This window comes from Diabrotica undecimpunctata, chromosome 4 (genome assembly GCF_040954645.1).
Source record: "Diabrotica undecimpunctata isolate CICGRU chromosome 4, icDiaUnde3, whole genome shotgun sequence".
NCBI classification, from domain to species: Eukaryota; Metazoa; Arthropoda; class Insecta; order Coleoptera; family Chrysomelidae; genus Diabrotica; species Diabrotica undecimpunctata.
The window spans coordinates 134710856-134735547 of record NC_092806.1 but is presented as its reverse complement, the minus strand read 5'-3'; the positions used below and the strand labels follow the sequence as shown (position 1 = coordinate 134735547).

General features: G+C 32.6%; 1 protein-coding gene across 1 annotated transcript; it reads right to left on the bottom strand.

The window, feature by feature from the left end:
• Positions 1 to 631: 631 nt before the first annotated feature.
• On the bottom strand, positions 632 to 22035 carry LOC140438418 (uncharacterized). The gene is made up of 4 exons (XM_072528100.1): positions 21877 to 22035; positions 12421 to 12510; positions 7285 to 7429; positions 632 to 880 (listed from the first exon to the last, which is right to left on the bottom strand). The coding sequence occupies exons 1-4, from the start codon at positions 21975 to 21977 to the stop codon at positions 731 to 733; spliced, it is 486 nt and encodes a 161-aa protein (XP_072384201.1). The 5' UTR covers positions 21978 to 22035; the 3' UTR covers positions 632 to 730.
• Between the last annotated feature and the right edge of the window lie 2657 nt (positions 22036 to 24692).

The following is a 24692-nucleotide window of genomic DNA, read 5'->3' as shown; positions in this document are numbered from 1 at the left end:
TCTCGAAAGCATACAACGACAAACTTCCTATCAACTCCAAGAAGTTAGAAGATAGCTCTAAAATAATACAGTATATACCAGAAGACTACAGGGCCTTCTATGATGATATACTTACAAACCCTACAACAAATAGAGAGAACAGTGACCCAGAAGACTAAAAATATTATAAATGCCATGTTTTATTTTGTCTTACTCACGTTTTCCATTTTGAGTGGAAAAAGGATAAGATTTTTGTACTTAAATATCAATAATTACTTACCTAATAGGCCTGAACTGTTAGTACTTTGGCATTAAATGTACCTTGTCCAGGTAAACAAATGTTCAATAGAAATGATTTTAGTAAAACTAGCGGTTTGGGCGCAAAACAGTTTTTTTATATTTTCTAAAATCATGGTTCACAGGAATGTTATCCTTTTTCCAATCACCCATTCAATTGCAGCAAATGGCGCTTGGTCTAGTGGTGCACAACGCCGTCCAATTTATTGCCGACGTTTATGCATTTTATGCATTTATTTGTATAAATATGCAAAATCCTCAGCTTTTTGCATAAAATATGCAACATTATGCAATGTATGGATTTTTGTATATTTACTTAGGTCTAATGACGAGTTAACAAAACAAACAAATAAAGTATTTTCAAATAATTTATTGTCAAAATATACAATGAGTTTGATTACTGACTTTATGTTCTAGATAAATGAATGTAATCCTATTTAGACGGGTTAGGTACTTATTTACCTAGAAAGCTATCTATGACAGTATGACATGCTATTCTTGCTATGGATGTTCCAGCAAGTGTGATTTTGTTGCACACATCTAGGAGTGGTTGGTTGTTTCGGATAAAGAATTTTAAAAATCTCTTCGAACAATTAGCGACTACCTGAAAATGAAATATATTTATTGGAGATTATAATATAATCTTTTGCTTACTCAAGCGTCGGTAACCAGCTGCCTGCAATTCTACTAGTTACACCCCGCGATTGATCCATAAACGACCAAAAGTCCTGCATATTTTAAATTATTAAATTAAGTGCCGAAACTAAAATATGTGAGATTAACTCCTTTTGGACATTCAATCTCTCCACCACGTCTTACGAATATAGGACTTCCACAGGGTAGCATATTAAGCCCAATACTATTTATTTTATATAATATGGATATAGAAAATTGTATTAATAGTCCAACAAAAATTATTCAATATGCTGATGATGTAGTAGTTTACACAGCCCACAAATCATTGGATATATGTAAAAATAATTTTGATCTCTCAATTAAAGCTGTTCTTAATCACTATGAAAATATTGGTTTAGATATATCAGAATCTAAAACTGAAATTTGTATTTTCTCTAGAAAACATCAAATTCCACAAGGGCATCTGGAAGTAGGTCAAATTCAGTTCCCTATTAAAAATTGTATAAAATATCTCGGTACTTATTTAGACAGAAAACTCCTATGGAAGGATCAAATTCATCATGTCATAAAAAAGTCTGAAAATGCAATGAACATTCTAAGAGCCTTTTGTAGAACTAACTGGGGCGCTGATCCAAATGTAGCACTTTTATTTTACCGTACTATGATTCGTCCCATTTTCGATTACAGTTGTCATTTATATGGAACTGCCGCAAACACACATTTAAATAAATTAGAAATACAAAAAAATAAATGCCTTCGGCTTTGTCTTGGATATTTGAATTCTACACCTGTTAATATAATGGAAGTTGAGGCGATAGAACCACCTCTGAAATTTCGACGGGAGTTTTTAAGTGATAAATTCATTACTAGAGCCATAGGGAAAAATACTAACTATCTACAGGATATTCATATTTTATCAATTTTAGATCTAACTCATAAATATTGGACAAAGAAAAAATGTTCTCTTCTGGTAAATAGTTACCTGAGGATATCTCAATACCGACATACTTTCTATACGTATGAAAATCAAGTTTCACCTATGTATTCCCATATATTAGAAGAGCTTTTTTCAAAACATATTAATACCTTTTTTATGGACAGTAATTTAGATCCAGTCGCTTTTCAATCATTTACACGGCATAAATGGCCAAACTATCAGTTTTACTTTACAGACGGATCTAAAGTACAAAACAAAGTAGGATGTGCATTAATTAATGTTCAAAGCGGATTTAAAAAATTATTGAAATTGCCAGCTGAATCATCGATATACACTGCTGAAATGACAGCGATTCTTCTTGCATTAAGGCATATACATAGTAACGAACCCTACAGCTGCATAATATTTACAGACAGTAAGAGTGTCGTCGACAGACTAACAAACGTACATAGGTCCAAACAACTAAATCATATAGAACTAGAAATTATGACTATTTACAATAAAATTACAAATTTAGGGAAAAGCATTATTATATCATGGATAAAGGGACACGCGGGCATTAAGGGCAATGAAATAGCAGATAGCCTAGCCAAATCTGCCCTAGACATAGGCGAAGAAGCCCCCTTGAACTTACTCCCCTTTTCAGACATTGATATAATTAGTAAACAGCATCAAAAAGAAAAATGGCAAACATATTATCGAAACACGAGAACTGGAAATAATTACAAACAAATGCAGCCTGAAATACCCATAAAAAGATGGTTTCATACTCTATCAAATCGCCATTTCATAAGGGTTATAAACAGATTAAGATCTAATCATGCTCTTACCCCCCTTCATATGTACAAGTTGGGTCTCGCGGAGTCACCTAATTGCAAGTGTGGAAAAGAAGGTAACTTATTACATATTTTTCTTGAATGTTCCCACGAATCAGTAAACATAAACAAATTTTATGATAATCTTATTATATTAAAAATTCCACTTCCCGTCTACCTGAACAATTTGATTTTCTCTAGAGATATCAATATATTAAAAATGATTTACGAACATATCAAAAACTGTAAATATAAATTGTAGCTTAAAACTAACTTATATTTAAGTAAATATTGTATTATAGAAAAAAAAAAAAAAAAAAAATTAAATATAAAAAAAAAATTAAAAAAAAAAAAAAAAAAAAAAAAAAAAAAAGATGTAAACCTCCGAGATGTTGAATCGGGTTATGTCTTAGCGCAGGAAAAAAAAAAAAAAAAAAAAATTAAAAAAGAAAAAAAAAAAAAGAATTATTACTAATTACTAATTATTAATTGTTAATTGCTAATTATTACTAATTGCACGTTAGATTGTACGGATGATTATATGTTTATTCCTCTAATTGTAAAAAATTCCTCTGATTGTAAAAATTGTTTGTCTTTAAATTTGTCTGGCTAATTGGCTCGGCCAAGGCCATCAAACTGAATAAAAAAAAAAAAAAAAAAAAAAACTCCTTTTGGAAAACTGAATGATTTTGGAGTTATTTGTGACTAAAAGTTTACAAATTATACGTGAATAAAGCATGGTTTTAAACGGTTTTTCTTAATAACTCCACAAATTAGAATTTTCTCTGTAAAACGTAAATAAAATATTACCCTCCTATATTGTTTGAATTATCGCATCAATTATCGTTTTCTTGATCTGCCAGTACTTCTTCGTCCATTTAGTGACTTATCTCGTGCTATTCGTACTATCCTATCCTCTACCATTCTACTAACATGTTCATTCCACTCCTCTTTCCGTTTTGTCACCCATCCATTTATGTCCTTTATATTGCACGCTATTCTTATGTTTTCCTTTCTCTTTCTATCCAACAGACTGTTTCCTGATATTCGTCGAAGTATTTTCATCTCTGTTGTTTGTGGTAGTCATCTGGTTTTAGATGTATCAGGTCTTGTCTCCGCCGTGTATGTTAATATACGTCTAATTGCTGCTTTACAGATTCTTGTTTTTGTGTCTTGTTTTAGGTGTTTGTTCTTCCAGATTATGTCATTAAGAGATCTCACCGCTTAACTTACTTTTAATCTTTCTTGTCGTACTTTTTCTTCAACATCTTCTTAACTAGTAATATCTATTCCCAGATATCTATACCTTGCTTCATGCTTTATTATTTTTCCATCAATTTCTATTTTACATCGTAGTGGGTATTTAGATGTAGTCATACATATGTTTTTTTTCTGCTTATATTATCATATTGCATTTCTTGGCTGTTATATTGAATATATGTGTTAATCTTTGGAGCTCGTCTTCTGTCTCGGCGATTAATGCGGCGTCGTCTGCATAACATAATATTTAGATTTCTTTGTCCCCTCTTCTGTAACCATGACCTTTACGTACTGCTTGTATTATTTCGTCCATTATTATATTAAAAAAAAACTTTTAACACTGAAGTCGAATGAACAAAAATGATCCTCAAAAAGAAAAGTGGAAGGTGGCTGTTCCAAGAAGATATAACACTTTATGAAGAAAATATTAAAACTAGTTTGGATACACACGACAAAAAAAGAAAACTTATTGAAAATCAGGATCATAACCAAAATGAACTACGAATTTTAAATAAGAAAATTAAAAAGAAAGTTAGAAAAGATCTGAGACGATACAATACCAGAGTAATAGAAGAAAACAAAAGCTTGAAAGTACTCAGACAGAGCATGTCCATTGGAAGAAAAAACGTCCACAAATTAAGAAATGAACAGGGGCAAATCATTGAGGATAGAGTTCAAATTATAAATACGATAGAGAGTTTTTATAGACAACTATACAAAGAAAAGCAATTTACCGGAGTGGATCATTACCAAAGATAATTAATCAGGGATCTGAAATTTTACCGGACGTAACACCCAATGAAGTTCGAAGGTCAGTGCAAGAAATGAAAAACAATAAGTCCTCCGGAGGCGATGAAATAGTGGCAGATGCCTTGAAAATGGCTGGAAAAAGATTATGGCAGGTCCTTGCCAAACTATTCACTAGATGTTTGCAGGAAGCAATAACACCAACCCAGTGGTATAACGCAGAAATTATCATACTTCATAAAAAAGGGGATGCTACCGATCTCAGGAATTACAGGCCAATAAGTCTACTTTCACATATTTATAAACTATTTACAAAAATAATTACGAAACGACTAGAAAATAAATTGGAATTTTATCAGCCCATAGAACAGGAGGGTTTTAGAAAAGGCTATGAAACAAACGATCACCTACTGGTAATAAAAAATCTTATAGACAAATGCACTGAATGTAATAAACCACTAGCTTTAATATTTGTCGACTATGAAAAGGCATTCGACACCGTAAATCAACAAAAAATGTTGGAAGCCTTGACAGAATGTCGAATTGACTATCTGTATATAGAAATGTAGCCATAAGCTCCCCTACTATTAAGAATCAGCAGATTCCGATATCCGACGTTATAAATAGGAAGAAATCAATATTTTTATTATGATTGTAATTAATATGACTTAAGCTATTATGACATGAATTGTAAAGAAATGTAAAAAAAATGACTTAAGCCCTTTTGGAAGCCACCTCTTCAAATATTAGTGAGAGTATAATTTTTTTGAGTGTCGAACTCTTTAAATGCAGTGGAGATAATAAAGAATAATTACAGATACTGAATGGAAATCAAGCGAATACAATGGAGAAGGAAAGCCATAACAAGAGAGTATCCATGAGAAACACAGAAAATCCAGAAACTATAGAAAAAGAAGAACTGGAAGAAGCAATAAGAAAGATAAAGATTGGAAAAGCACCAGGAAGCGATGAAGTAGCACCAGAAATGATGAAATATATAGGAGTAAAAGCAAAACAAAAAATGGTTAAACATATATAACCTAATATGGAAGAGAAAAGTAATACCCAGAGAATGGAAAAATGCAGTAATTATACCTATATACAAGAAAGAAAACACAAGAGACTGTAGGAACTCTAGAGGTATATAACTACTATGTGTAGCAGCAAAAGTACACGAAACCATAATAGAAAGGAAAATTAGAACAGAAATAGAACATAAATTAGAGGATGTACAAAGTGGATTCAGGAAAGGACACAACACACAAGACCATATATTCACCATGCAACAAGTAATAGAAAAAGCCTTAAAAAAAAAATAAAGAAATATATCTGAGCTTTATAGACATGAAAAAAGCAATCGTCTCAGTTAAAAGAAAAGATATATGGGAAAGCCTACAGAAGAAACACGTAAGTGAAGAACTGATAGAAGCAACAAAGAGTATATACATGAAAACAACAAATACACTAAGAATGTTAAATATACAGTCAGAACCATTGAAAACAACTCAAGGAGTTAGACAAGGGGGAAGTCTCAGCCCAGTGCTATTCATAAATGTAATAGATGAGATAGTGAAAGAATGTAAGAAAACATTCAAGAAATACTGCATCGGTTGGAACAGAATGCACAAGATAAATGCTGAGATGTGTATATTTGCAGACGACATAGTATTAATTGCGGAAACTGCAGAAAAACTGAAATACAACTTAGAGAAATGGAACCTAGAAGCAAGTAAATACAACTTAAACGTAAACAAAGAGAAGACTCAGATAATGAAAATATCAAGGAACCAAGGGACCGAAGATCAAATAGAAGTAATGATAGACCAACAAAAAATAATATAGACAAATTCATACAAATACTTAGGAACAGTAATCAACAACAAAGGAGACATTGAGAACGATCTTAACAACAGAATGGAAAACACAGGAAAACTATTCCAAGCACTAAATAGAGGATTCCTTAATAACAAATAAATATCAACAAAGACCAATATAACAATATACAAAACAATATATAGACCTACAGTGACATATGGAGCAAAAAACTGGATATTAAACAAAAGACATCAGAGCAGAATTCAGGCAGCAGAGATGAAATACCTCAGAAGAACGATAGGAGTACAAAGAACTGATAGAATCAGAAATGAAGAAATAAGAGAAAGACTCAAAATCAAACCAATACAAGGTCAAATCAAGGAGAAAAAATTGGCATGGTTCGGACATCTAGCACGGATGGACAATAATAGACAAGTAAAAAGAGTGTATGACGCCAAACCAATAGGGAAGAACAGAACAGGAAGACCCATTAAAGAATGGAACAGTGACATCTCGCAGATACTGCAGAGTAAGGGTAAGACTTGGCAGGAAGCAACACAGATGGCATCCAATAGGAAGGAATGGAGAAAGTTCGTTAAGAGCTAGGACACCTCAGAAGACTGTCAAATATTGTAATTTAACGAATTGTATTTTAAACGGCCCAACACCGAAAGGTACAAATGGGTCTACTGATTAAGTAAAGTAAAGTTAAAAATTACAGATACTTTTCTGTGCGTTTAAAAAACATAATATTTTTAGTATTTATCAAGAGATCCATTTTAAAAACATTATACTTACATCGAAAAAGTCTTTATTACGAGGTAATAACAAATTAACTACGTTTGCTGCCCCATTATAGATATTCCTGAGCACACTCTGGAAGCCTGAGAATAGTCCACGAGCTTGAACAGTTATTGTAAATTTTTCTTTTATAGTTGTAACTCTAAACAAAAATAAAGTACATAAATAAACGTTACATTTCTTATTTTTTTTTTAAAGTTACTATAAAGAAAAAAATTCTTGCGTAAAATGGTATAAAATTTATTAAACATTTTTAAAAATTATCCCAAATTGGATTTATAATTTTTCAGAACAATTTCAATCCTATTGGATCATCATCAGTGAAAAACGTTTACAAAGTAATTGGAAAAGGTCATAGAATGAGGTCAGATGGCCCTTAAATTCTATTTTTTTTATTTTACAAAATAATTGCATCAAGCTCTGAGGTTATTAGCGACATAAAAATTTCATAATTCAAGTAATAAACATTGTAATTATTAAGACACAACCAACAGAGTTGGTTGTTGCCACTGTGAGCTCATTATGTGGCTAGTTATAGTATATCATTTTACGCAAGAAGATTTTACTTTATAGTAAGTTTTTTAAAACTATGGTATACAGCCAACCACTGGGAATTTCCTTTTAAATTTAAATGTTTTTTTTTCTAAACGAAAAACAAATTGTCCGACATTTGTACTATTAAACAAAGCTAATTTTTAAATACCACTGGTGGACTATAAGCAATTGTCTAAACTACACAATAATATAGAGGAATTGTCCTTACAACCATATTGCATAAAAGAGGATATGAGTTCTTCCTGTAGAGAGCCTCTGGCTACCTGCTGTATCCCTCAGTAATGTTGTGTATAGCACACGGCTTTTCAGCATTCACTATATCCACCTACAGCAGGTTTATTTTATTTCTCACAACCGAAACATCTTGTAATAAATAAGTACTATGGAGAATCACATACTACATATTTTTTTTACTGATGTATCAAAGTCTTTGGAGTAGTTTTTCTAGAGTATTATTTAGTAAAAACAAGATTAGATTTTTGGTCTCAGAAACTAAGTTTTTTACCCTCTTGTTTTGTCAATTTCACGTATACAAGCTGTGGTTGTGGCTGTGGAATATTTAAAAGAATCAGACATTTCATCTACTTAACCGTAGTCGTAGCAGGAGATTTCAACGCCAAACACACAGCATGGGGATGTATGACGGACACAGCACCAGGAACAACTCTACTAAGATACTGTGAGGACAGAGATAGGATGTTATTCGCTCCAGACGAACCAACAAGGATCAACCCAATAAGAGGACACAATAACTCAACACTGGATCTTTTCATGACCAAAGATGTAATAATGGAAGACGTCAGAACCTACTTCGAATGCAGTTCGGACCACAAACCAGTAATAGGAAGGATGATATCGAGAGTCGACTTGCCAAGGATAGAACCAGTAGAAAGATGGAGATGGAAAGATGCTAACTGGCCTAACTACAGAAGACAGCTAAACCAAATGGAAATGAAGAGAGAGTTCCAATCAACAGAGGAGGTAGAGGAAAAGATCGAAGAAATCACAAGAAGAATCCAACGAGCCATGGAAGCCAACATCCCAAAATCAATGACGAACAACAGAGGACTGATCATCTCAACAGAACTGCAGGACATCATCAAGAACAGAAACTAGGCCAGAAGAGCATTCCAAAGGACTAGAAGACAGGAATTCAAAGATTACGGAGACATCCTATCCGAAGAAATAAGAGTAAGACTGAGAAGACTCACCGAAAACCAATGGCACAACAACATCAGAAGAGCGGAAGAAAACCATGCAAATGTTTGGAAAATGCTGAAGGCAAGAAGAAGAGGAAAACAAAAGATGCCACAAATCATAGACAACGGGGGAACACACTACGACACCCAAGGAAAAGTAGATGCAATATCAAGGAAGATGGCAGCCACACACAGACAAAACCAGGATATGTCGGATGCAAGAACAAGGAGGCAAGTCGAACAAGAATACAACAGGATCAGAAGAAGGAACCAGTTCCAAATAGACGAGGAAGACCATACCAGCCCAAGCGAAGTTGCGAAAATCATCAGGAAACTGAAAGGAAGCAGAGCACCAGGACAAGAAGGAATCCACAACATCACCCTCAAGGAACTTCCGAAGAAGATCATAGTACAGCTGTACTATATCTTCAAATACTGCCTGGAAAAAGGACATTTTCCAAACAACTGGAAACACGCCAAGATTATACCTCTTCTGAAACCAAGGAAAGATGGAAGAAGACCGGAAAGCTACGGGCCCATATCACTCCTGGAAACGATGGGAAAAATTTTAGAAAAAATCATCCACAAGAGACTGGTGAAGCATACAGAAAGAAGAGGAGTCATCCAAGAAGACCAGTTTGGTTTCAGAAAAGGAAGAAACTGCGAACTTCAACTAGCAAGGATCATCAGCGACACGAAGATAAAATTTAACAGGAAACAGAAGACAGGATTAGCCATACTGGATATAGAGAAAGCATACGACACGGTTTGGAAGAAGGCACTAATCTACAAGATGGACAAGGCTAGACTTCCACACTACCTCATCAACATCTGCGACAGGTATCTATCCAATAGAACATTCCAAGTTTCAGCTGACCAAAAGATGTCAACGATCCAAGAAATCCAGGAAGGAATGCCTCAGGGCAGCATCTTATCACCCATTTTATATAACATTTTTGTTTCAGACCTCCCAACAGATCCAAGGACTTCTACAGCCCTGTATGCAGACGACACAGCAGTGTATGCATCCGGAAAAGACGAAGGAAGAATCATAGATGACATGGAGTACCACCTGGAAAAAATCACGGACTACACCGAAAAATGGAAAATCAAGATCAACGCCGAAAAGACGCAGTTCATCATATTCGGCCAGGACAAACGACCACTACGGAACCAGATCACAGTAGGAGACAACAGAATTCAGGAAACAGAGACGGTCAAATACCTAGGAGTCCACCTCGACAGAAAACTCAACTTCCGGGTGCATACACAAAAAACTAAGGTAAAAGCTAATGCAGCTAAAAAACTAATACTTCCTTTCATTTTTAGGTCCAGTCCACTCTCGAAGGCGAAGAAAATTCAACTCTACCAAGCATATGTTAGGTCGGTGATTCTGTATGCTATACCAGTGTGGAGCTCCATTGCGGAATCACACTGGAAAAAGTTGGAAGCAACTGAGAACTCATGCTACCGAATCATCGACGGAGCAGCATGGGAGGATAGAGTTACAAACGCGACGATCAAGAACAGGTTAGGATACACGCCACTAAGGGAAGTGGCCGAGAACAGAACCAGGTGGTTCTTCAACCAGGCCACACGAAGACTACGAAAGACCAGGGATATCCTCGAGAAGAACAGGATCCAGAGGATATTTAGATCCACCCACCGACTGATCGACCACCTGATCAGGGTCTAACCAGGCGTGCAGGGAAGTAGGTACATTTGCCGATTCAAGTACCTACAGAATCAGACGAGAACACCACCCAGGAAAATCCAGAAGCCGAAAGGAAAAATCTACAAGCGCTGGCGGTGCAAGAGCGGGACGCCGAAGAAGAAAGAAGGCAAAAATTTTTAATTTTTTGACATGTATATATTTTAGTATGGCAATAAACGTTTTTATTTTTATTTTTTATTTTTATTTTTATTTTATTTTTTATATTTTATATCTACTTAAAATATTTTATTTTCCTTTCTTTATTTTGCTTCTTTTTTGGACTCCGAAGACTAAGGCGATTGTTTTGCGATTGACATTGGAGCAGTCTTATCCAGACATTTAGCAGTTCAAAAATTTGCAGATTTCTTGGTGGAGAACAACATTGCTGAAGACGACAAATTTCCACGTACCATATGGGCCGACAATAGTACGTCTCTACGAAGAACGACGAATGCATGCAAGAGTTTCCATTCAAAATTCAATTCTTTGGTTTATACTTGCCATCCAAAAATTTTCCAATTTTTGCAGGTTCTGAAAAATTTTTAACTGGATTCCTATAATAAAGTAAAAAGTAGTAGTATTATTCATAAAAGAGTGTTTCGAGAACCAATACGTCTTAAAAGAAATTTCATTGAACATCAAATACGTTGAAAAAACTTATAACTGCTTTTGCTTTTGAGTTTGTAAAAAATATGTCAAGAAGGCATCAACTTGTATAGTCTGTAAGTTGCAGTTTCTTTAATAAATAAATTGTTTACAACCACATTTCTAACTTCTGGTGTATATTATACATCTTTTCTTCAAAATCCAAGTTTCAGAAGGATATTTAATTTCTCAGAATTTCGTAATTGGTGAGAGCCAGTTCATGTATGGGTTTGGGAGCCAATTCGTGTACGATCAAAGTAGTTTTATACAGTACGGGAGCCAGTTAATGTGCGCCGTAATTTTGTGTACAAAAGCTTAATACTTTGCTTCGTATTGGATGCCCACCGTCCAGATCCGGTGATTTATATTTATTATAATAACAGTTCCATAGTCAAATGCTAATTATAGCCTATGTAGTATAAATATCAATTATAAATAGTCTAGTATTATTAATAATAAGTTTAAAGTGAGATTTCTTTCCAAGAACCCATTTCTGTCCATTGGGGTGACTTTTCTTTATATTTAAAATTTCACCAATATTCTTTTTGATATAACCTAACTTTTTAAGCCAAGTTTCTTTTCAACTTTTATGTAGGTGTATGTAGCTAGGATCTTTTCTAGAATTTAAGTAATTTGTTAAGAAATATTTATTATTCATTTAAAACTTGCCATCTGCAAGGTAGTATTTTCTTAAAATTGTAATTGTTTGCAATTTTTAAACTGCATATAATGATATGCATGGATAGACTCATATAATGAGTCTATCCATGTTTTCTGTGTCTACTTTCATGACATGACCAAAGTATTTAAATCGTTGAAGATGGACTGGTTTTATATAGCCATTCGTTGACTTTTAACTCATTTAAAATTCCAATATTTGTCCTGTGGTCGACCCACGGATTTGTAAGATTCTTTTCCAACAGAAAATTTTAGTGGCGCCATTTTTGGCTTTTGGCCAGTATTGATTTTGTACATTTGCACCTATTGTAAAAAGGGGGGAAACTATAATAATTAACTTACCTTTCAATAATGATCTTCTTTAATTGATCTTGGTTTTGATATGTGTTCACTAAATCTTTTATGCAATCTCCAACAGCTGCAATATTTGCGCTAAAAATGTAGATAAATTGAGTAAATTAATTTATTAATATAATAATCTTAAAATTATTAGTATTCATTATTCATAAAATCGCAAATAAGTACTGCAACCATTTTGTTTTACTTTCAAATAAGAATTTGTACCGTTATAACCGTCACATGTTTGTTATCTTTCTTTAAATAATTATTTTATTAATATTTATTTTAATTTTAATCGTTTGTTAACTTTCGTTTATTTGGTTAGTATTAATGTTTTGTTTTACTATTTTTATTTTACAGATGTATAGCTAAACATATTTACCATTTTTCTAATGTCATTAGGCACTTTATAACGACGATGAAAACGACGACCCATCGTTTTCATATTATTTTACGAATATTTATTTATAGACCATAAAAAATAGCAAATAAAAAGCCTTTTGTGACATTTTTGATAAAGGTATCTAACAACTGCTTTTGATAAATTTGGTGATAACAATATACAGAGTGGCGCACCGAAAACGAAACAGATGCATTTACTGGCAGATGATTCCTTTAAAAAAAAACGCTTGGACCCGTCGATTTTGTTATCGAGGGGGAAACAAAATTGGCATAAAATCACATTAACATTTGCAGCCCCCTAAGCGGGGGTGGCACCATCCCTAAAATCTTAAATGGAAAGGGGGGTCGAATGATCCATCATTTAAAAGGTCTTTCAACTCCCTTTACAATGATGTAAAATTCATGTACTTCAATTCAGTAGTTTTGGAGATTTATTGATTTAAAGTTTAAATACATCATCGTAAGAGGAGATCAATACATAGCAGCAAAGTTGTTAAAAAATAAAGAATGAACTGACCTGTCAGCCGAGTAAATGTTGAAAATGACCACCATTACTTTCCATGCAATAATAAAGATTTTGCTGAAAACGTTGCCGGACATTTTGCAATATTTGAGGAGTAATTTGATGGCACTCATTCACAATTCTTTGTCGTAAATCTTCTAAGGATGTTGGCTGAGTAGCATAGATTTTGCTTTTTAAGTAACCCCACAAAAAGAAAATCAAAGGTGATAAATCTGGCGATCTTGGGGGCCATTCAACGGCACCTCTTCTACCAATCCATTGACCTGGAAAGGTCTGATCTAAATAATGCCGAACTCTTAATGCGTAATGTGGTGGGGCACCATCCTTTTTGAACATCAACATATTCTCAACGTATCGACCATCATTCTGATTTTCAATTATATCTGTTAGCGCAGGATCTATGGCATTTTGCAGTAATTCCAAATACATTTCACCAGTCAAATTTCCAGGTAAGAAAAAAGGACCAACCAAATGATCGCCAAAAATGCCAGCCCAAACATTTAATTTTTGTGGCTGCTGTGTGTGTACCTCATGGTAAATTCTAGGATTAGAGTCTGACCAATATCGACAATTATGACGATTTACTTCGCCATTTAAAAAAAAGGAACATTCGTCGGAAAAGCAAATGTTAAATAAAAATTGTTCATCGTTTGTAATTCGTTCACTCATAACTTCACAAAATTCTAATCGCTTATCAAAATCGTCTTCATTAAGTTCTTGTACAAGGTGAATTTTATACGGATGAAAATTATGGGCCTTTAGAATCCGTTGGATAGTACGTCGACTAACACCACACGAAGTTTGCAATTTGCGGGTACTTAATGTAGGATCTACAATAACTTGCCCTAAAACCCCCACTTCTGTTGCTTCGTTCCTTATAGGATTTTCAATATTACGTTTTTTATTGGCGACTGATCCAGTTTCCCGAAATTTAGCTACAAGTTCTAGAACATATTTTCGGTGCACATTATTGTTCTCATGTCGCTCATTAAAAATTTGTGCTGTTTTATTAGCGCACTGATTATTTCCGAAAAATATTTCAATAATTTTAACCCTTTCTGCCGTGGAATATACCATGGTTAATTTATGTATAAAGCAATAAATGATATTTTAACAACAAAGATTGGTCAAATCAATCGCAAACTAATGTACTATTTCCTATTTAAAATAAGTACGTGGCATTCTCTACTTATCTTTCTTCAAGAAACAACTTTTTTTGTCACAAAGGACACTTCAATTGCTATTTTTATTATTAATAAACCATGGGCGTAGTAAATAAAAGCATTTACTTATCAAGAAAATGCTTTTACTCAAATTTCTTCTGAAAGAAGTACAAACTAATTTGATGTACCTATTAAAGTCTACTTTAAACTTTAAATCAATAAATCTCCAAAACTACTGAATTGAATACATGAATTTTACATCATTATAAAGGGAGTTGAAAGACCTTTCAAATAATGGACCATTCGACCCCCCTTTTCATTTAAGATTTTAGGGATGATGCCACCCCCGCTTAAGGGGCTGCAAATGTTAAAGTAATTTTATGCCAATTTTGTGTCCCCCTCGAAAACAAAATCGACGGGTCCGAGCGTTTTTTCAAAAAAGGAATCATCTGCCAGTAAATGCCTCTGTTTCGTTTTCGGTGCGCCACACTGTATAACACTCAAAATATGCAAAAGATTAAACTTCATTTCTACTTATAAAAATAATATATAAACAATGAAAGATTGCTATTGATTTTACAGTTTGTTAAACATAGGAGAAAGTTTAAAAAACTCACAATCGCCATAACACTGCATGGCGATTGTAAGATTTTCAAACTCTTTCCTACGTTTGACAAAATATACTTATCAAAGGTGAAGACCAACAAATTATATGAAAAATTGACACAATTTTACTGAAAAAACTTAAAATCTCCATAAAAATGAGAGTTTGTAAAGACGATTTTTTGGAAATTATTGATAGCTTTTGTAAAAATGCACAAATAACTTTAACTTCGTATGATAATAGGTAAACTTTCGATTCTGCAAGTCTAATTAAAAGAAACTTCAAGATGAGGGACCGGTGGCGAGAAAATTGGGAGAAAAATGCACCGCCTGACACCTGGAATATGCCATGAATCACAAGCAAGCCAGAGGGTTGCGACCAACCAAGACGAATCAGAGCCACACTGAACAGAATCAGAACAAACTGTGGCAGTAGCTCTGACTAAATTTTTAGGTGGGGCAAAATACCCTCTCCAAATTGCGATTGCGGTGCTGCAAGACAAACGGTTAAACATCTAGTGGAGGAGATGCCCGATCAGATCCTATAATGATAATTCGTCAGATTCCTTAGTTGCGACCAAAGAACCAATTAAATATATTGGTCAACTGTATGTTTGTTTGTAAAAGTTAATTACTGTTATTTACTTTTTACAATGTATTGTCTTCTTTACTTGTACACAAAACTTAACTGTGATGTAGTTATATGCTAAATAAAATAAATAATAAATTGAACCGTAAAGGTCATGCTACAGATAAGGTAGTTCCAGGAGAAATGCCTCACGGAGATCCCTAATTACCGAAGTGTCTGCAAGATGCCGCATAATAATATGTCTCCTAGTTCAGTCTGTTTAGTTGTTCATAGGGCATGGTCTGCTTTGGTTTCTGGGAATACTAGTTAAGCCTTTAAATTGTCAGTGACTTAATAACACATGATAGTACTATCTGCTGATATTAAAATTATTTTTTACACAGTACAGCCTAAAAAAGCGTGTAAAATGGCTTCTACTTCTAAACTGAATATTTCTTATCAACATGAAATTGAAGGTATGTATTATTTCTTGTTTTTTAGTGAAGTGAAGTTTTGAAAATAACGGTCAGTAAAACACGTGGTTTTAATACTGTCAGGTTTTTTTCTGTAGGTACAATCGCTAGTTTCAAGAAATATGCTTTCAAATAAATTTATTTAAAAACTTTGTTCACACATTTGCCTCAAAGTTCTATATATATTTTTTTATTATTATTTTTAGAAGCTGAATCTGACAGTGAACCCTTACAGTACCAAGATAATGGTAGTTCGGACAAATATGTGCCTTCAGACTTGGAGTCTGCAAGTGATACTGAAATAGATTCCCAACATGTAAGTCCAGAACAGCTTAAAGACAAGCCAAAATCAAAGAAACGCATACGCTGCGAGAATAACTGGAAGAAAAACAAACGTAAGTTTTTACGGGCGAGTGGAAAAAAGTAAACAAGCAATAAAGGTAAGATTGTTCCGGTCATAATACATACTCCGATAAATTTATGTTGCAAACTAAATTGCCATAAGTTGTTGAACACCGAAAGTCAAGAGCAGATCAATAAAAAGTTTATGGTCTTGCCAGTATCGACTTGCAAAGTGCATTTATTTTTTTAGTAAAAGTAGTAGTAGTTGCACGTCACTATTCAAATAATAAAGTTTTGAGAAAATCCAAGAATTTCACACGACATTACTATTTACCTAACAATGAAGGCAACGGCATCAAAATATGCAAAATATTATTTAAGCAAGTACTGAACATCAGCGATGGTAAACTTGATCGAACGTTGAAGAAAAAACAGAATCTAATTCCACCCACAGACCAACGTGGAAGATATCCGCCTGCTAATAAAACCCCACTCGAAACTGTTAAGGCCGTTCCTCGCGATTCTGGGCATAGCTAAATTCCAAGATGATTCTTTTTTTATATGAAAGGTCTTAAAAAGTTCTAGTGCACTATTTGGTTGTAAATTAATAAATTGTTTAAACAATATTTTTTTTTCAAATATTTTTAGTTAAAATAAACGTAAAATTTTTTTTTTTGAAATAGGGCACTACAGAATTTGACCCACTTTCCGAATCTGTTTTTATTTTTACCATAAAGTGTAACACAAAGCAGCTATTTGATATAAACTTTTTAAAAAATCTCAAAGTTCTGCTAAATATTACTCTCTCTCGGTCAGTACAGGCTGTCTTTGTCGATAGCTTCTGGATTCTCGCCGACAGGTAGGTAAGAAATATACACTCTCTCATAAATAATGTTGAATAACATTATTAGGGCTTATTAAAGAGTAATACCCAAATATTTTGCAGTATTTGAATATGGAATTTGATTATTTATATTTATTGGACAATACCCAAATATTTTGCAGTATTTGAATATGGAATTTGATTATTTATAGTTATTGGAATATTTATTTTAAACGTTTTTGTTAGTAAAGTTTACATAATATATGAAGTTTGTTTCGTCACTTGCTTGTCTAGTCATATTAGTCCAGGGTAATAAGGATTTTCTCGTAACACTCAATAATCCAGGTATCTGACAACTTTTTTAGTTATTGTAGACCTATAAGAAGAAAACCTATCTGTTTCCTGCCTAAAGTTCGGAGCCGTTTTTTAATGATTAACAATTTAATGCAAAAAACCCGATTTTTTCTATTTTTTGCACTCCATTAGAAAGCTAAATAATTGACATAAAATGACAAAATTTTATTTTTTAGAATATTGACAAAGCTTCAAAATGCCGATTTTTGAAAGTTAAAAAGTCAATTTGTTGCTTCGCAAACTGCAAAATAAGTGACAATTAGTAAACTTAAACTTTAAACTTTAGAGTTCCACCCAAAGTTGGGTATTGGGGTACTTAACAAACCCTCAAAATTTGGGACGGATATATTAATTAGTTTAAAAGTTATTGTATTTGTTTATCTCAGAGACTTTTTTTTTACAATAACAACAGAGATAGAAAATAATAAAGATAGAGTAATTCTGTGGGTGACAAATGAAAGCAAAAGACTTATACTATCAATATGCATTAAAAAAAAATAAAAGAATAATTTATTATAGTCAAAAATCCTGATGTCAAATTTTTGAAATTATGTAGTTTATAAACATTTAGAATAACTTTAAAAACATTGTCCCTAGAAAAAATTTTTTTTACATTCAAAAAGCTAGTATTTTCACCCAAATTTTCAAATAAAAAAATTTGGCCTAGGTTAATTTGGGCCAAAGTTAGCCATGTTTTTTTGTTAATTCACAGCTAATTTGATTATAATAATGAAGGAACCTTATTGACGCCATGTTAAAGAATGGGATTTGTATTTTTTGTTAAAAAATTTGCACAAACATTGTACCTTTACAGGACCCTCTAAAATGTTCAAAAATGTAGTTCAAATAGTGACTAGGAAGAACCCACAAATCCATGGCGTTTAAATACCGAACAAACAATTTTAAACTAATAAAATTTTCTATATCTCCGGATCTACTCAATGGATTTTGATCACTCTTTTTTTAATTTGTATGTAATTTCTACGTTCATTACAAATATTTAGTATATAAAAATGCTGCTAACATATTTCAAAAAATATTAATACAAAAATGCTATATTCTAATAAATGCTTCTCTGAAAATTTAATATAATTTTGAAAAAGTTTCTTAACATAAAAACAATTGAATTTATAAATAAATTTAAATAGTGACAATTACAATTAAGCCTCAATGTCATAAATACCAACTTAAAATTTTTATTTTTGACGATTATATTGCCAAAAATAAAATTTTGTATAAAAATTCTTTTTTGTTTAGTAACAAAAAGAAGAAGATTTATTCACCATTAATAGGTGCTTAAAAAAATGTAACAAATACATGGAAAATTAAATCAAAATGTGATAGTTTACTGGTTTCATATATAAACTACATAGAAATAATATAATTATAAATTTTGCTTAGATTTTGAATTTCTGACCTTTTGTTTAAATTATGGGATCTAGTCTTTCACCCATTCTAAGTAGCTATGTCATGGATGATGTTATCAGTGATTGTATCAACAGTTGCACTTTTTTCATTCCTTTTATTAAAAGATATGTAGATTCCACTGGAATAAGCTTGACCGTTCAACTGGGCCCGGACTACCTCCTTCTAATTCTTTAAACTCCTGTTTTGAAATTAATAATTTCAAAATAATACTCATTATTTTGTCTAATTACTTATTTAGTTGTCAAAACAGATACATTATTACATAAAGAAGTGAAAGTGGTTGAATTTAGAAATTATATAGTAAATAATAAATATTTGAAAACTGATGCACATATTCCTCCCGCGATTTGGGCTTCAAGTACGAGTACTAATTTTATAAATCGCACTATTAATAGACGTAAATCCTTTCATTTTAATTTCATAAATGTTTTTATTCGCCACATCTCAACATTTTCCATTTCAGAATATTTATCATCAAACTGTAATTCTACGTTAAAAACCAATTTGTCAGTAAAAAAGTAACAAAAAAAAACAAAAAAAAATATAAGACACAAAAAACGAATTCGGCAATACTGTGACCTCAAAATATCTTGTTATACATACCTGTATGTACCTTTGCTAAGTTGTGAATTAATTATTTAATAAATAATATTACTCTGGTATACTCCTATTATTCTAATTACACCATAACCGCACTGAATAGAAAACCTCCCGCTCGCTTTATTGTATAGACCCAAGACTTTTCACTACAGGGGGTGGGTGTTCGGTTGTAAGTAGGTAAAAAGCCCAACTTTAGTCCAAGATGACGTTTAGACTATTCTTCGTGAATAGATTTCGTTTTTGTAAAGAAAGATATTTTTGAAATAAATATCGCACTGAATTTTACCGTTAGGATTTTCGAGGATAAGCCTTAAAGCCGTTTGTGATTTTATTGAAAAAATACCATCATATATTTCTCACTATGCATGACACAAAACAAAAAGAAAATATTTATCTCCTGATTTAAACATTAGTATTATTTTTAGTGAATACAAGAAATCAACAAAGGATCCTGTTTCCGAGTTCATATTTCGAAACATTTTCAATACAAAGTTTGATTTACACTGTCATGCTCCGATTGTTGATTCTTGTAGAAAATGCGATTTATGAAAAAGACAAAAACATACTAACGAAAACAACTTGCAAAGAAAAAAAGAGCTAACAATTGAAAAAGAACTTCACCTGAGAAAATCAGAACAGCTAAAAGAATCAATGGTACAAGATTCTAAACTTACAACAGATAAAGACGACATCACTGTTTTTTGCCTTTGATTTGATGAAGGCACTGCCCACCCCAGTGTTATCGACAGGAATACCATTATAAAAGGCAATTGTGGACGTATTGTCTGGGCGTCCACAATCTACAGTCTGGAGAAGTTAAGATGCATGTATGGAATGAATCCGTTGCGTCTAGAGGAGCTCAGGAAGTTGGCTCCTGTCTTATCCATTATATTAAAAATTATGTTAGAAGCAAGAAAGTAATCATGTATTCCGATGGCTGCGGTGGTTAAAATAGAAATATTAAAATGGCATTACTGTGTACAACATTTTTCATCCTAAATATTGGATCAGTGTAATTTCCACGGCGAGAAGAAAAAATATTTTCATGTAATAGAAATGGGGTCCGAAAATTTCTTTTCAAGAGCTAATTTATAACAAAATACTACACATAGGAAAGTCTCGGAGGATGTAACGAAAGTCGAGTGGTTAAAAATTCACAGCATTAGTTTAAAAAAAGATGATCCTTGTGTTATTTATTTTAAATATGGTGTAACTGATCTTCATCAACTTCAAAAATTTAATATTGAAAAAAGGAATATACCAAAGGATCGCTTGAAGGATAAATTACCAATTTTATATCCTGACGGGAATGTTATAACTCCAGCCAAAAAAAAACCTGTTGCAATTGACCGAGTTTATTCCACCGATCTATCATGCCTTTTATAAAGATCTCAAATGCTCCAATACTATTCAGGACAAAATTTCACTGCGAGGAGATGATTTGGGCCAAAAGTATATACTTTTGTATTTTTATGTAACTAACAATAAAGCTATTCCATAGTTATGTCTATTTTTAATAGGACTATTATACATGCATAGAAGACTTTCTAAATGCCAAAGCGAATCAACCCACATTATTTTTGTAAATTACAAAAAAAAACATATTTTCTTGTACAATCCGTTACAAAATACCCACTACTATTGCCAGTGCTTCATACTAAAAAAAATTAACACTTTTATGTAAGTCACAAAAAATTCTTTAAAATACCAGTTTTTGTTATTCTCAGTTTTCTCCATTTAATGTTTCAACAGGATGGTCCGCTCTGGTTCTCAAAACCTCAATTATATTCGTAAAGTATTATTGAACTTTTTTATCTGAACATGCCTATTAAGCTTAGCTTCAAAACTAACTGTTTCCACCTTGTTACAGTGCAGACCTTAAATTCTCCAAATTTTAGTACAAAAAGTAACATTATCCATATTAATAAGTAATTTTTTTGTAATCACCTTATGGTCGATGCGGTAAATTCGTCAATACAAAAGGATCTTCATTGAGACCATAAACTATTTTGTCAATAATATCAAGAATCAGTTTAAAAAAAGAGACTAATAAATTAGTTAAAGCGAAAGGATATAAAGCTGTATAGATATAAAAGACACCAGGAAGGAAAGTTAGTAATGTAAGTAATTATTAAAAGGAGTATTACAATTTTTTACTAAATCATATAATTAAGACTTACTCAGTAATCACGACAGGTTTAGGTTTAGGACAGCAGCCTGCTTCACTGTATTGAATACCATAAATGCAAATTCCTATAAAGATAACTAAATTAAGCTTCATCCTGTTAGTTATTCAAACACAAGTGCTTCCTTTTATGTATTGGTCTTTTTTATACATTATCATTCCAACTTTATTGTTAATTAAGATACAAAACAATGGCTAATATTTTGTGTTTTAATTTAAATGGGGTAATGATTATTGGAATCGAACACAACTTAATTGTGTGAAGGCAATAAAGTTAATTAATATCAATTATTAATATCCTAAAATCTGTAAAATTAATAAAATCTAATTAAGCGTTCAATTTTTTTTCTTTAGTTTTAACGATCTATACAAATAATTTTATGTCTGAAAGGATGAACCTACTATTTTTCCTTGGAGTTTAAAACAAACTGTTACTTTTTAATGTGTTTAAACTTAAGTAAATAAAAAGAGAAATCAAACGATTTCTACATGGCGAAACCAAATTCAATATTTTACCACTGTGCTTTCTAAAACTTGCAAAGCAAACAGCTTGATAAATTACTCGGCAAGGGAATCTAAAATTGCATTCCACATGCCGTTCATCATGGTCAAATTTCTGGTACTCCAAACGGAGTAAAGTAATAAAACATAATGACTGTAATAGATTTTTGTTTCGATACAGGGCAGCAACAAGCCGCTTATACGTATTTCGACCTCTTTAGGTCTCCTCAGAACGGTATAGCCACTGCTCTGAACCAAAACAAAAATCTTTCCCGTCCTAGACAATAGCTATCAAAATAACTATATACGGACGTAACTACGCCATCTAAAAACAAAAAGAGAAATCAAACGATTTCTTCCTGGCGAAACCGAATTCAAATTTTTACCACTTTTTTCTAAAACTTGAAAAGCAAACAGCTTGATAAATTACTCGCATTTTACACGAGTAATTTATCAAGCTGTTCCTTATTTGTTCTAGCGATTCTTTCCATAAACCAAGAACGCTAGCGTCATCTTTTGTATTGGATGCATGTTTATCATAAAAAATTTTAGCTATACCCCAAACTAACTCAATTGCATTATAAAGGCAATGGTAGGGCGGAAGTCGAAGAACTTCATAGCCATATTTAAGAGCCATTTGGTCAGTAACAAAGTTCTTTTTAATTTTGTGCTCTCCACACCTTTGAAGTAAATCGACATTCAAAAATATGTCACTGTGATAAATTTTCGTTTCTGTCAACCACAACTTTATTTCTTCTTTTGTCCAGCTGTTTGAATAAAATCTCTCTTCTACTCTTGAGTGGTAGGATGCATTATCCAGCACTATTATTGATGGTCGCTCCAATTTTTTTTAACAAATTTTCTTCAAACCATTCTTCAAAAATATTTGCATCCCTATTTCCATGGTAATCACCTGTATTCTTTGTGGACGAAAAAATTAAACTAGCATCAGGAATAAAACCCTCATCATTTCCAGCATGAAGTATAATGTAGCGTTTACCATTACCGGAACGGCTAGAAGAATAAAATGTCGTGGTGCCATCTTGCCAGGATGATTTTGATATATTTCCTTTAGCGAAAATCCAAGTTTTATCTAAAACTACAACTTGCCTCGGACTATCAGACATTTTATTGTTCATGTATTTTCTTAAAAAATGCCACCGTTTTGAAACAACATTAGAGAGTTCACACAATACTTGTCTATTATTTGTCTTTTTATATCGAAAACTTAAAAGTTTCAAAACTCTCTACAAACTTGTTAAACTAATATCACACAGTTCATCATCATCACGTAGCGCTATAACCCTGGGTGGGCCTTGGCTGACTGTACAACTTTTTTCCAATTTGTTCGGTCTTCCATCAACATAGGGTCAAATGGAATGTTCATTTTCCGGAGATCTGCTTGGATGTTATCTCTCCATCGCATTCTGGGACGTCCGAGTGGTCTTTTGCCTGTGGGAATCTCCTCCCATACCAGTTTTACAAGTCTCTCGTTATGCAATTATCACACAGTTTCTTGTCTTTTATTTTTTGCAACACAGCACTAACTGTTAAATGTTCTTTGGTTTTATACATACTATATATTATATTTTTAATTGCAAGTTTAATTGAATGGTACAAATCTAAAGTTTTTGGATGTTGACGATTTCTCTTGCTTACTTTATTTATTTCATCCTCACTCATGTTATTAATTCTTTGGAATGTCCTCTTTGAGATACCACAAGCATCACATGTGCGTTTTGAACTGTCATAATAGATGTCAATGGACCCATATTATTTTTTTCCAAATTGAAATAACTTTCGACTTTAAGAACTAAACGCTGTTCTTCTGGAGATAACACTCTACGTTTCGACTGTATTTTATTTTCTTCCAAATTACTCATTTTGCGTTAAAGTACCGCTTCAGTACACTACTATAAAAAATAAGTACTTATATACAACTACCACATCCTAAAAAGGACGAGGGTTCTACAACAGAGGAAACAATCGAACACAAATTATTTAACAGCCAATGCTAAACAAGCATAAACACTGTATTGATTGTGATTGCAAAAACCATTCGTATGTTAAATAAGGTTTTTGCTGATTATGTATTTTGTTAAATTATTAAATAACAAAAATACAACCTACGACCATCAATTAATTTTTAACGATAATCTGAAGAGAAATATGATGACGTTTGAATTGGATCTACTTTGTCGATGACAGTGTCGTTAAAAGAAAGATATTTTAAACAGCATGAATCATTTTTCAATGATTGTGTAGATTTAAGAAATACATTACTAAACAAATTTTTTAAGTGTGTATATA

Excerpts from the sequence above, each read along its gene's own strand:
- LOC140438418 (XM_072528100.1), bottom strand. The coding sequence starts at position 21,977 with ATGAAGCTTAATTTAGTTATCTTTATAGGAATTTGCATTTATGGTATT. Across the intron at positions 7,430-12,420 it reads AAGAAGATCATTATTGAAAG|AGTTACAACTATAAAAGAAA; the intron begins GTAAGTTAATTA and ends ATTTTTGTTTAG. Across the intron at positions 881-7,284 it reads GTAATAAAGACTTTTTCGAT|GTAGTCGCTAATTGTTCGAA; the intron begins GTAAGTATAATG and ends TTTCATTTTCAG.